General features: G+C 43.0%; 1 protein-coding gene across 4 annotated transcripts in view; it reads right to left on the bottom strand.

Annotated features, from left to right (window-relative positions):
* Positions 1 to 4,797: 4,797 nt before the first annotated feature.
* Positions 4,798 to 12,428, bottom strand: part of HDX (highly divergent homeobox) — a 43,789-nt gene continuing 36,158 nt past the window's right edge. For 3 of the 4 annotated variants that reach the window (XM_040698831.2, XM_015278279.4, XM_046940022.1), the window contains one exon: positions 4,798 to 11,996. In XM_040698831.2, coding sequence (XP_040554765.1) covers positions 11,871 to 11,996 — 126 coding nt within the window. In that variant the 3' untranslated portion in view covers positions 4,798 to 11,870. The remainder of the gene's footprint in view (positions 11,997 to 12,428) is intronic. The other variant, NM_001031120.4, reaches the window with a different exon arrangement.

Below are 12,428 nucleotides of genomic sequence, written 5' to 3'. Positions count from 1 at the left end.
CGAAGCATGAGGTAGATGGGTTCAATAACTCATGGTGTAGAAATGGACGGTGCTCTGACTTTGCTGTCAACAAGCTGCCTTCTCTTCTCTTGCTCTTTCTTCCACATCTGTTTATGTACTCAAACCCTTCCCGACGCTGCCTTTGCATATCTTACATAATCATCCCCTTTCTCACTCTTGTGCAATGACATTTTGTCCATCAGTTAAATCTGGGTTTGTTACTTGCAGTCCCCATCTGTGGTGGTTCTGATTGTTTAAAGTTTCTACGCCGCTACTCACACCACAGCTACAGTGAGAATTTGGGTGATGTTGGAACCAGGCTTTAAATTCAAACCTAAATTGCGATGGTCACCATCCTTTGTTTTATCTCCATTTCCCATACATCTTACACCTTGTCTTTGCCTCAGAATAAGGCAACTCTGCATTGCCTGAGATTTGCTCATGCCAGACCTCTGGATTTCAAAAAGGGCAGCTCCTGTATGGGAATCACCAAGTGGGGAGGATGGAAAATCTCCCTTCCTCAGAACTTTGTCCTTGCTCCTCCAGCAGCACAGCCAGCCTGAGGGGTGACTGCAACCCCACAACCACATCTAAACCGCTTTGGCACAACTGCTGAGGTGGGAGGCCATCCCAGCACCACTGAAAGGCAGCAATCAGCACCCAGGAGAGCTGTGGTGGCCGGACAGTGACCCCATCTCTGAAGGAGTGCCAGGCAAGGAAGCGATGATGATAACAGCAATGCTTCCCACAGAAATGGCGAATATCATGGCCAAGGGGGAGTTGGTCACCTCCCCTTTATTTTTATGAAAAATCTGAAATTGCTCTTGAAGAACTGCATGTGGCAGGATGTCAACTTGAGCTATACACAAGAAAGCCGGCTCAGGAGATAAAGCAGCAACTCGAAGGCCGTGCTGCAATGCTGACAGCACAGTGACTCAGAGAGGTGCCACCCACTGAACCTCCTTGGATGCTGGGCTCCACCCAGCAGCCTCCTTGGGTGAGATGCAACAGATGCACATGCTTCCCTTTCCATGTACACATTTCCAATTCACACAGAGATCTATGAGTGTATACACACACACACACACACACACACACACACACACATCATACATCGACATTTAAATATAATATACAGCCAGAGTTATGATTTTTTAAATATCTGAAGGATGTGGTATCTTGGAAACCAATTGCTTCAAGTTGCCCAAATCAATTACAGAGTGAATCAACACATTGCTTCAGCGTGGGAGTAGCGAGCAGCTGGTGATGCTGCTGTCCCCATCCTTGGGGGATGCGGGGCTCTGCCAGCCCCCAGGTGCCCACCCCCAGCCATGCCCAGGACTGTGGCCACAGGGCAATGGGCACGGAGTGAGCAGCTGCAGCGAGTGCTCAGTGTGACACCACGGCTGCCTTCTCCAGTTGGAAGGCGTGTGAGGTTCAAAGAGGGAGGAATCCTTTAAACAGTATACTGAGGTGATTTAACTCCTTGTTATGAGCATTTGCACCACTCTGAATTATTTCGTTACCTGATTGTTCAGCAATCAAACCAAAGCAAACCACTGAGCATTATTTTCTCACATTTTCTCTACTGACGTCATTCAGACAAATAAGCAACACATACTCCGAAAATTGAGTCACGTGTGTTTGTCCTATTTCCCAGTGAGGAAACAGATCACAGTGAGCAGTGAGTGAGCTCATAGCCCACTGACGTCAGCAAGAGATGACATTTCCAGGGCAGCACTCGGAGTTTTATAACGTAGATAAATTAACTGAGATCAGAAAGTTCTGAAGTGCGATCGTGGGGCGCAAAAAAGCAAATCCATTCATTTCCTACAGCCCTGAGCTCAGCTGGGAGGCAGAAGGCATACCCAGATGGGAGTCTGCCTCTGACACAGAGATGGTCACCAGCTCCTTATTCCGATTCCCCAAGCTCTCCCAGAACTGAGAGGAAAAGAGCACACTGAGCTATTCACTACAAATAAAGAGGGGTGAGCAGTGGGTCCGTGCAGCCGGGTGGGGGACAGCAGGGACTGAGCTCAGCAGCCTGTGGGGAAGGTAAACGTTGTGCACAGGTTGCTTTATTGCAGGCCCAAACCCCACGGTCTACTAGCCTGTATTTCGTGTGAGCCGTGAGCAGCCTGATGCACGGATGAGAGCTGACCGAGTTCGTTTGTTTTATTCCTCTCCGATCGGTTTTGTTTCTTTGGCCAGCCCAGCGAAAACGCTGAAATTTTAAATAATGGTCCCAAAATGGGATTATGCAGCTAGGAGGGTGTGGGCTGCTGAGAGAGGAGATTGCTGAGCTAAATATTTGGCAGAATTAAGAAAACCAGGAAAGACACGTGGGCATAAAGAAATAATTCAATATTCAATTTCTGGCAGAATTCGAGAAGTGCGTTTATAGTTGAGATCACCGTGAGCCATTTACTCGCTATTCTTGGAAATAAGGCCCACCACCTCAGGGAGTTTGCTTACAATGGCTTTGCACATACGACAGACCAAGGAGCCCGGTAGGTCTTGCTGCTGTCGCGCTTCTGCGTGGCCGAGAGCTCTCTGGGTAACTACAGAGCTAAGTGGTGCGGGAGCAGCAAGGAGCCATCAGCCCGGCCAGAAGGATTCACCTCCTGTTTGATTTGCACAGCCGTGAGAGATGAAATCCAGGGGGTGATGCTCTTTTTGGGTTTGGGCTTTACGCACAGCTCCTCTCGCCCTGAAATACTGCTTCCCTTCAGGAGGAGGCAGATGATGCAGCTGGCCTCGTGCCCAAATACTAACAGTGCATTTTTGTTTCCAAGGCCTCGCGGGCCAAAAGACAGCACTGGTTCTAGCAAGTGCCAGCGCAGGCTTCCTCCCACTCCCCCGTCCCCGTTCTGAGGCCAGCTGTACCCAAAACACTCGTGAAGGAGGAGATAACAGACCTGCCACTGAATTTCACGTTGAACAGAAAGGAGCACAGCGCTGCACAAAGGCGGGGAGCGAAAAAAAACCTTTCTTTTACAAACACTTCTAATGAGTTGTTTTGTTTTTTAAGGTGAAAAGTCGTTACGAATTCCATCCAAGATTCTTCCAGATTTCTGGTGAAAAACAGCCAAAAATCCAGATAAAATGCTAAGGGCTGAAACGCTCAGTTCTCTTTGGGAGGAACAACACTGCCTCCCCTTTCCTCTTCCTTCCTTCCCTACTAGAATGAAACAAGGAACCGCAAGTAAATAACCAGGAAACAGTTTCTTTCTGATGTTTCTTTCCTGCCCGCTGCCTGCAGTGGATGAAGCTCCTGCAGGAGGACAAACCAGTATTTAAAAGCCTTCGTGTGCTCTGTTCAGCCACGTGAAAAGGCATAAACCCAGCGCTGCCCTCGTCCACAGCAGCATTACTGCTTAGCAGCAGCACAAATGAGAGCCCCATTTGCCAGAGGGCGGCACGAGAGGCCGTGGGGGGGCTTTTACCTTCCTGAGCAGCACCTGGCACCACGGCCACAGCTTCAAAGCATCACCTTCTGGAGCAGCTCCCCGGGCACCCACACCTTCCCCTTTCCCTGTGGAAAATCATCCCTCTGCTGAAGACCAACGTTTACACAAGTCTTTCAGGCCTTTTCCTTGCTTACAGCCAGCTTCTTACCCATACAACACACAGAGATCCCTCAGATGGCTGCAGACAGTATTGTACCTTCTTTCTGATCGCATTTCCTTTGCAGGTATTTCATGTAGAAACACAATGTTCAGACAGGAAAGAATACAGAATAGCTGGAAGGCTCAGCATCGTATTGCAAGTCCCTGGGTGCTTCATTTCAATTTCTGAGAAGTGTTTCCTTCAGGTTTGAACAGATCCAGGAAACGTGGCTCACCTGATACACACCAAGGCTTGCTCTTTGTTTCTTGGCTTTGTATAAATATTAGTATCGAGACCTTTCAGACTGCACCCTGAAAATCCTATTTACTTGCTGCTTCTGCACAGCACCGGGTTTCAGAATGTGAAGGTAGGGCTGTTTGGGTTACTTTAACACAGGGCTGAACTGCTACGGGTGCTTATGAAAAATTAGAAGCAGCAAAACCTGAGATACAGCACTGCCCTCCAAACCCTTTCCTCTACAACGACACACAGAGCGCTGTGCTGCAGAGCAGAACCGCCAGGTGGGACCAGGACAGAGATAAGGCTACACGTTGTCTGATCTCAATCTCCTGCTTCCTGGAAGCAATACCGAACTGAGGAATCAAGCGTTTATTTGCTGTTTAAATGAAAAGCGTTGTGAAACACAACAGCTGAAGGCATTTTCCCCCAATTACTGGGAGTTTTCTGCCACCAGGTGGCAATACAACCACAGCCAGCACCCCCGGCTCCGGTTTTATTTCCCTCCTCCTCAAACAAACAAATAAACAGACAAACAAAATCCAATTTCAGTGGCACCCACAAACGCTATACTGTCAGACGTATTGCCCCCCTCTTCATTTGTCTGTTTTTCTGACTTTCAAAATCCCCTCCACATCTTTCCCCCATCGCCCCGTATCTGCACAGCGGGCCGCGGTGCTCACGACACCCAGAAATGTATGGCGCAGCCCCTCTGCACCAATGGCTTCGTTCGTCCTCCTCTGTGCGGAGTTGTGCCCTTCCAATGAGGTCGGATTGGGTCTCAATGCCACGTCTTGGATGAATTCAGTCGACTCGAAAAGATTCAGAAGTTTTAGTTTTCGCTTACACAGACGATGTTGGTAACCACACGGAGCTGCACACGCAGGGTGTTGCTGAGGAGGGAGGTGCACACGTGGCTGTTCCGACAACAAACACAGAAACAGAGCGTGGTGTAGGAAAAGGAGTCGGTTCACCTTTATTTCATTTCGCCATAGGCCCAAACGTGACAGACGTAGAAAAATATCCTTGAGTCTAGTAGACAAAGTTACCAACGCTAAATAGCCCTTGGCTCTGACCGTCTGGGCGCTATAGACACATCTGTACAAGCATTACTTCATTTCTTTCTTTTTCAGTAGAAGGATTTTTAACTAGAAACAATAAGCTACAGAGAAAAAGCTGGCTCTAACCGAAGCATGCATACCGGGGTATCTTCGAAACGGAACAAAACCAAGATTAAGAAGAAAAAAAATCTCATCGTACACTTGGAGGAGAAAACAATTTAGAATGATTTGAGGAAAAAAAAAATCATTAACCAAAGACATTTCAAAGCAAATTGCATGAACTACCTGTGGATAAGTTAAAGTATCTATGGCACGACTTGCACAAAAAAATTAAGGCAAAGACCAACATTTTATATAAAAATAGCTGAGCAGACTTCTGGAGAAGGAAATGAGCATCTCTGTTAATACAGAATTATAAATACCCTTATATATACAGAACAACAGCAAGAAAAAAAAATCAATATAAATGCATGGAATATTTCACTAGGCATCCATCTCTCAAATAAGCCAAGATCCAACGTCCTGGGCTACAGTGGAGGTACATCAGGTCAAGATTTAGAGCAATTTTTTTGCTACACATACTGATACAAATAATAGAAATGCAATATAAATACTGACGTGTCACAGAGATTCAATGAGCCACTCGGGTTATGAGCCTTGGCAGATCGGCCCAGAAGGAAATCATCCTTGTTTTAACATTGCTTTTTGTTGGCTAATGAAAACACCTACGGAACAGATTCATGTTTAAACCTTCCGAAGAAAAATGACATCAAACCAATACCTTTTGTGAAATTAAAACAGAAATTATCGTGGCAGAAGATTCACTACCTCTGCATAAATACAGCAGTTTGTTTATATGCCAATATCACTTACGAATATCATCACTGAGGACTTTTTAACTAACTTCCAATCCTACAAATCACCGGTTTTGCAGTTGGACAATAACCTGTATTGTACAGATGTACAGAACCATGTAATCAGTGCAGTAAAACTTACACAAATGAGCCCAAATGAAGTATTTCTATATGAATTACATTAACGTTTTAAGTGGAAGTAGCTCTGCAGGTGCCAACGCTATCGTGTCCGTTGTATCTGTGCACACTGTAACTCTGCATACACGGACTCATGTGCACTCTGAGTAATTCCAGAACCCACACAAACAGTACCATGCCCACTACAGAGCAACATTTTTCCCCACACGCAATTCAGCTGATTCTGCCACGATTTTATCAGCTGCACTTCACAGCATCTGAGACAACGCAGAAGCTCGTGCTGTCTGAGGGGTGGGAACGTCTCCATCTATTTCATTCACATGGACAGGCCCCAAGGCCTCCACCGCAGCCACACAGCTGCCGTGGCACCCGGCACCTCCCTGCCTCCCTCCCCACACCCATGGCTCCAAGGGTGCGTTGGTTCCACCGCCCCCTCCCCATCTTTCATGGGCACAGACATGGGGGAAATGACTGACTTGCTTCTTCTTAAGATCACATTTTGCTACCCAACAATGGTCTGCATTTACAAGGGAGCTGTAGCTTGCCCCTGAGTCATTTTAACGTCACACTTGCTTACAAGCAAATCAAAACTGTTCCTAAAGGTTTTTATACATATGGTTATTAGGAAAAATAAAATAAAATAGAAAAAAAGTAAAATTCTATCCCTTCTCATCACACTGCTGAGACTGGCTGTCTGACTGATCCCTCTGATCAATTCATCTATGGTGCACTAAGAAACATCGCATCAGTCATTTGGTACCGGAGTAGTTCTAAGTATAATATCCATTTCTTACAATAGCTGTACCAAAAACTGTACAGCTGCGAAAATTTACTGTCCCATCCTTGAGCATTAATAGAAATATTCACTACCATTAACATATGCTAATCTTTTTTCCCCAAATATCACACCTGCATTACTTCCCTGTCCATAGATTGAGACAAATGCATGAAACAGTACCAGAACGAAAAGCAAACTGAATGCTTCACACAACTAAAAAACAGGCACAAAAGTGGAGGATGTGTGTTGGAAATAATTTATTGCCTATAAAAGCTTTTTTATTTTATTTTTTAATTCACATTTTCTGTGTGGTTTTAAAGGTGGAGTTACGTTTCAGAGGTAGCGTGTGTAAAATGAAATACAGAACTGGAAAAGATTTACTTCATTCAGTAATACAGTAAAACGTTCGCCATAACCAGAGCTCTGACCTGAAACCATTTTCCTCACAGAAACATTCTTAAGCATCTTTTATTGAGAACGAATGCTTTTTTGTCTAAAACCAACACCCACCACTACTAGCCCGAGCTTCTGATTCTGCCCCTTTTACATCTGCTCTCTTCTGACCGCTGTGTCAGCCACCATCTTACAAACACTCCTTAGCCAAAAGTAGAACCCTATTCTACCACTGAGAGCGCTTTGTGGTGCCGCTTGTTAAAAGTTATGAGCAAAACCAAACATTTGGCCAATGTGCTAAAATAGTAATTACACCATAAAACAGCTTTTCTTAATAAAAATCTCCTCTTTGGCCAGGCATCTGACAACTGGTCAACTTACTAAGTGCTAGGATGATTTGGGGCAGAAAAGGTGGAGTCCTGAAATGAAGGCTGAACGTCAGGCAGCTGCCAGTCCCCCCAATGCGTAAAGCAGCCTCGTAGTTCCCAGCTGATCCAAAGGATCTGGGCAGCAGGACTGGAGGTAGTAAGTCAAGCTTTTGGTTGCAACATTACAAATTGCTCATTCTTCATGGTTCAGATATTCTGTGTGCTATTCCATTTATGCATATTATTTTTGTCTTCTGTCACTATCCTGAGACCAACAGTCAGCTACGACTACAGTACCTCCGGAAAAGTTAGTGCTGTGCACTACCATCTTCAACATCACTAACAGGGCAGTGCTAGAGAGACCCCAAATCAAGTAGCTGATGAATTCTGAGAAGTAATTTCTACAATAAAGATGCTCATGATACGACTGATTTGTCCTATCATTTCAACTCTGTATCGACAACAGTAGATATTGCTGCCTCTGTTTGGCGAGCAGACCTGATGAGCCGCTTCCCGAGTTTAAAAGATGAAGCTGTAAGTTAATACATTCCTTTTCTCTTCCTCAGAGGACTGCAAAGCCCATGATCTGCTTGTCATTTTCAGACTTTTTATTGCCTTAGCAAAAAAGAAATACTTGGAAAGATTAAAGTGCAATGTTGCTTCAAGAACTAAGTACTCAAGAAAATTGACACTTGTATAGTACATCTGTTCACGTACTTTTAAATCTGCCAAAATTTACCTATTAGAATATTTACTATTACTCACTCCTGCTAGACCTAAAGACTTGTCAGAAGCATCATCTGCAGGGAAATGAAAAGAGGCATAGCTTCAGGAAACAGCTTTCTGAAGTATAAGCAAGCTTGCTGGCATCAAAGAATTTCAGTGCTCCCTAAGGAAGGGAGAGCGTCCTGTTTCTGCTTCTAAGTGTCTGTTCTGAACTACCTTCTTCCACTTTGCTTTCTTCAGAAAGACATTCTTAATCATTCATATTCCTACAGATGCATTAGGAATAAAGAACACCTGCAAAGTCTTCTTCCATGGACAAAGCAAATGAGAGCCTTAGCAGAAAGACGATGAGAACATCAATACACGGCACGTCTGCTGTTGTCACTATTCAAGCTACAGATCCACATCAGTGAGATAGCAAAGGGAGGCTTATTTCTTTCATCATGACACAACACAATATTTGCTTTCTCTGTCATGAGAAAATGTGTGTTCTGTGGTCATCCTCTGATCAGAGGCACTAAACACACCCTTAGCAAGTCCTGGGCCCAGACAGCTATCACCTATAATTTTCCATCTTCTAAAGCACCTTCAGAGCAGGAATGAGTATCCTGGTGGCGCTGTACTAGAGTTTGATGCTTGTCAGCACAACTGCTAAGACAAAGTTGGCCAGGAAAATGGATGGCAACAATGCCAAACTCCCTCACACTGTTCTAAGGCCCAGTTAGATGCAGGATATCTGGATTTGGACATAATTTGAGCAGAACATTTGTGTAGAAAATAAAGTTGTCTGTCAGGGACACAGGCAAAGGAAAAAAAAAACAACTCTAAATCACAAAGCCATAAAGCATGTGTGCTGCTAGTCTGATCTGCAAGACTTAGATATGTACTGTCTGTAATTCTCAAGGATTGTTATGTTTTATGTTACAGAACCTCCAAGCGAGTGTGCAGCTTTTCAGCCACTCTACTGCAAAACTATTGTGACTGCAATGTTAAAAACCAAACAACAGCAATGGTAATACATCATTAAGATTTTTGTTTTACCTCTGACAGGAAATATACACTGATATTGAAAAAGAAATAAAACCTGAACAAGCAGCTGTACAGTATTATCCCCTGTATCCTATTTTGTTATACAGGAATATCATTTACACACCTTCTTTCTGAATTGCTGTAATATTGCCAAATGCTTCAGGGTATGAAGACAGGAGTACTGTACTATGCTTTGGCTTGTTACCATACAGAAGAGGACCAAAGAACAACATGCCCAGAGGCACGATGGGGGTGCTGACTGCAGCCAGAGTTCTAGCTGCACCTCCTAAACAGCAGTTCCACTCCCTTTAGCAAAGGGCTTTGCATAAGTGCTTGAATCTGACAGCAGTTCATTCAAAAGTAATTCCTTCCATTTGTTTGGCACATCAAAGAAAAGCAAGACAGAGCAAATATGAGATATTATCATTAAAATTTTCTCGTACAAAAGTGGATAATTTAACTGACTGTGAAATCAAGTCTATCCTGACCTTTGCATTGGGAATTCAAGCAAAAGCAGCAGGAAAATAGGGCCCAAATAGTGGTAAATCACTTTTTTTTTTGTTTTTTTTTAATTTTAGCAAAGCTCACAGAGGTTTCAATGTCAGTGGCACAAATTTCCTATCTAGAGAGAACAGTAAGAGAGTATTGTTAACTCAGTATAGAAAACCCTTTATAAAAGATTTTTTTTCCAGAGTGAGCAGAATTATGGTTGAACTCCTTACATTTGAAGGCTAGTACTGTGATCTTTGCTCACAAACCTTAATTACTTTTAAATCAGTGGTCATTTCAGGAGGCACATGAAATAATGCTCCTCCTTTGAGTAAGGATATCAGCATTCACCTCCCAGCCAGGATGTGGTACTTCAGTGCAGGCAGTGAGCATGTGAGCAACCCACAGCTTACACAGTGCCTCTCTCTCTCTCTCTCTCTCTCTCACTCTCGGGATACTATTTTTGAGTTAATACCATAACTCAAATGCAGGCCTAACAGCTTCCTTTTGTGGGGTTACTCTGTAAGAGGTTTTTTGAGGACTAAATACTAACTGAATTATATAGTAGTCAGAATTTCAGAACTGTGAAACCTTTTTTTTTTAAACCTCTATGCAACTGGCACTTAGCAATACTGCTAAAAATCCCTCACACCCAAGTACAACACAGAAACAGAAAAAAAGATGGCAGAACAGAGCTCAGCTCAGATCCTAAGAATACAAAATCTGCAGGAGTGATTAGGGAGGACCAGACAGAGAAAACCTGAACTCATTAGTGAGTTAATCCCAGTATTACAGAAAAAAGTGTTTCGGGTCATCCCCTATGTGCCACCACTCCTGAATTTTCTGAGCCTCACCTCGGGCCTACGCTGAAATCAATGGGATTACTTACTGCACTGCATGAACAGGGACTCACCAGACTGTATTATTAACTCAGTGTAAAATTGAAAGATCGGGCTTTTTAACAAACTGTGAAAGTAGGTTTTGAAAATGCTTGTTGAGGAATATACAGATTAGAAGTTATAGAGCATTAATAACATGGGCACGCACTTACAAACCCTATTAAGTTCATCCAAATGTGTCCGCACATCCATTTATTCAGATGAGGAAAGAGATTCAATGTGACCAACAGCTGGGAAAGCAGAAACTCATTTCAGCCACTGCCTGCAATCAAGCTCACAGTTTAAAAATGGCAACTGTGACATGGCAGTGCCAAAAAACTTGTCAGACAAGGCTACTTCAAAACCAGGTCACATGTAGAAAGTCTGTAACGCTCAATTCTAAACACCTAAATGCCTTTCAGGGCATAACGGATTTAAGAGAGCATCTTGATAAAAGGGAGTAAGGTTTGTTGAAGAGTATATAAATGATACTTAAAACAACGAACAGAACTTCAGCACTACACCTCAACAAATAAAAAAGGCAACTACATTCATAGAATCATAAAACCCCGTGTAAACCTGTCTAACCCATTGCTGTTGTGAGAGTATCAGAAGAAGTCACACAGTGCAGCTACCAGGTTTCCCACATGACCTCATTGGTGGATCACTTACAGACGGATTCTGTACATCAACAGTTTAGTGATGATTCAAATTATTCAGTTAGCCTTTCCAAGTATTCCCAACTGTTTTGGTCACAAAATGTTAAGATTAAACAATCTGAAGTCATGTGATGAAAAACACTTTAGTTTAATTTCAGATTTGCAAAGAGTTCAAGCACAACTCAAAAAAGCTCATTATTCTATTTGGATTCTCATTTTTTAGTCCACCTACCTGAGTCAAAATGAGGAAAAAATTAAAACCAGGAATAGTGAGCAAGCAACTCTGAAAAACTGGCTGTTTGTGTAACAGGACATTTGTTTTCCACTCTTGGATCCCTGCTCAGAAAGTCTTTGCTACAGAACAAATGTTATTCTGGAAAGTCAGAAGTTATCCTAATCAAGGCCAAACTGCTAAAAGTGAAACATTTCCTCACACAGTTCTTTCATTTAGCAAAAACAACACTCAAAATTTCTTGACATAAACTGCAGCTGTTATGTACTACAGCCATTCTTCAGGGAGGTCTACTTCACCTTGGGCTTTCCTTTTTGGGTTGAAGAACACTGTATAGCAAAATGCTGTTCTCTTGAAAACTACACATTATGTGAGGTTTCTTTCTGTCAATTAGAAATAATTAAAAAAATGAAGTAAAATCACAAACTGTCTGAGGCATTTTTCTCCGATAAAGACGACAAGCTGAATGAGGTATCATCAGGCTCTGGTGATGTGTGATTGAAATCCATTTCTTCTAATTCAGGAGGTAAGTCTGAGAGCAGTGCCTATAATTAAAGTAAGTATTACAATTCACTATTAGGTTTATCTTTTGTATCAGCAATTAAATGTAATTTAAACATAGAGTTTAAAAAAACCAAACACAACAGAACAACAAAACAACAAAACTTTGTTGAGCTTTTTGGTCAGTGTTCATATTGGATGGACTGAAAACAAAGGAAACCCCCCCCCACAGATCGGTACTGATAGATATTGAGAAGAAAAACATTGACCAAGAGGACGCAACTTAGACCAGCAGTCCCGCATGGTCTTTCAGTTATTCTGGAAACAACCCAAAACATTCTTTCCCAGACTGGATGAGATCAAATGATCTACATCCATTTCTTTTATTCAGTCATTGTGAACACGTAAAAGCTTTCCTATATCTGCAGCTGTGCTACACAGAGAATGTGCATTAGACAGAACCAGCACACAGGATC

This window comes from Gallus gallus, chromosome 4 (assembly GCF_016699485.2).
Source record: "Gallus gallus isolate bGalGal1 chromosome 4, bGalGal1.mat.broiler.GRCg7b, whole genome shotgun sequence".
NCBI classification, from domain to species: domain Eukaryota; kingdom Metazoa; phylum Chordata; class Aves; order Galliformes; family Phasianidae; genus Gallus; species Gallus gallus.
Note: the sequence above shows the minus strand (reverse complement) of the source record. Positions and strands in the feature narration are given on the sequence as shown.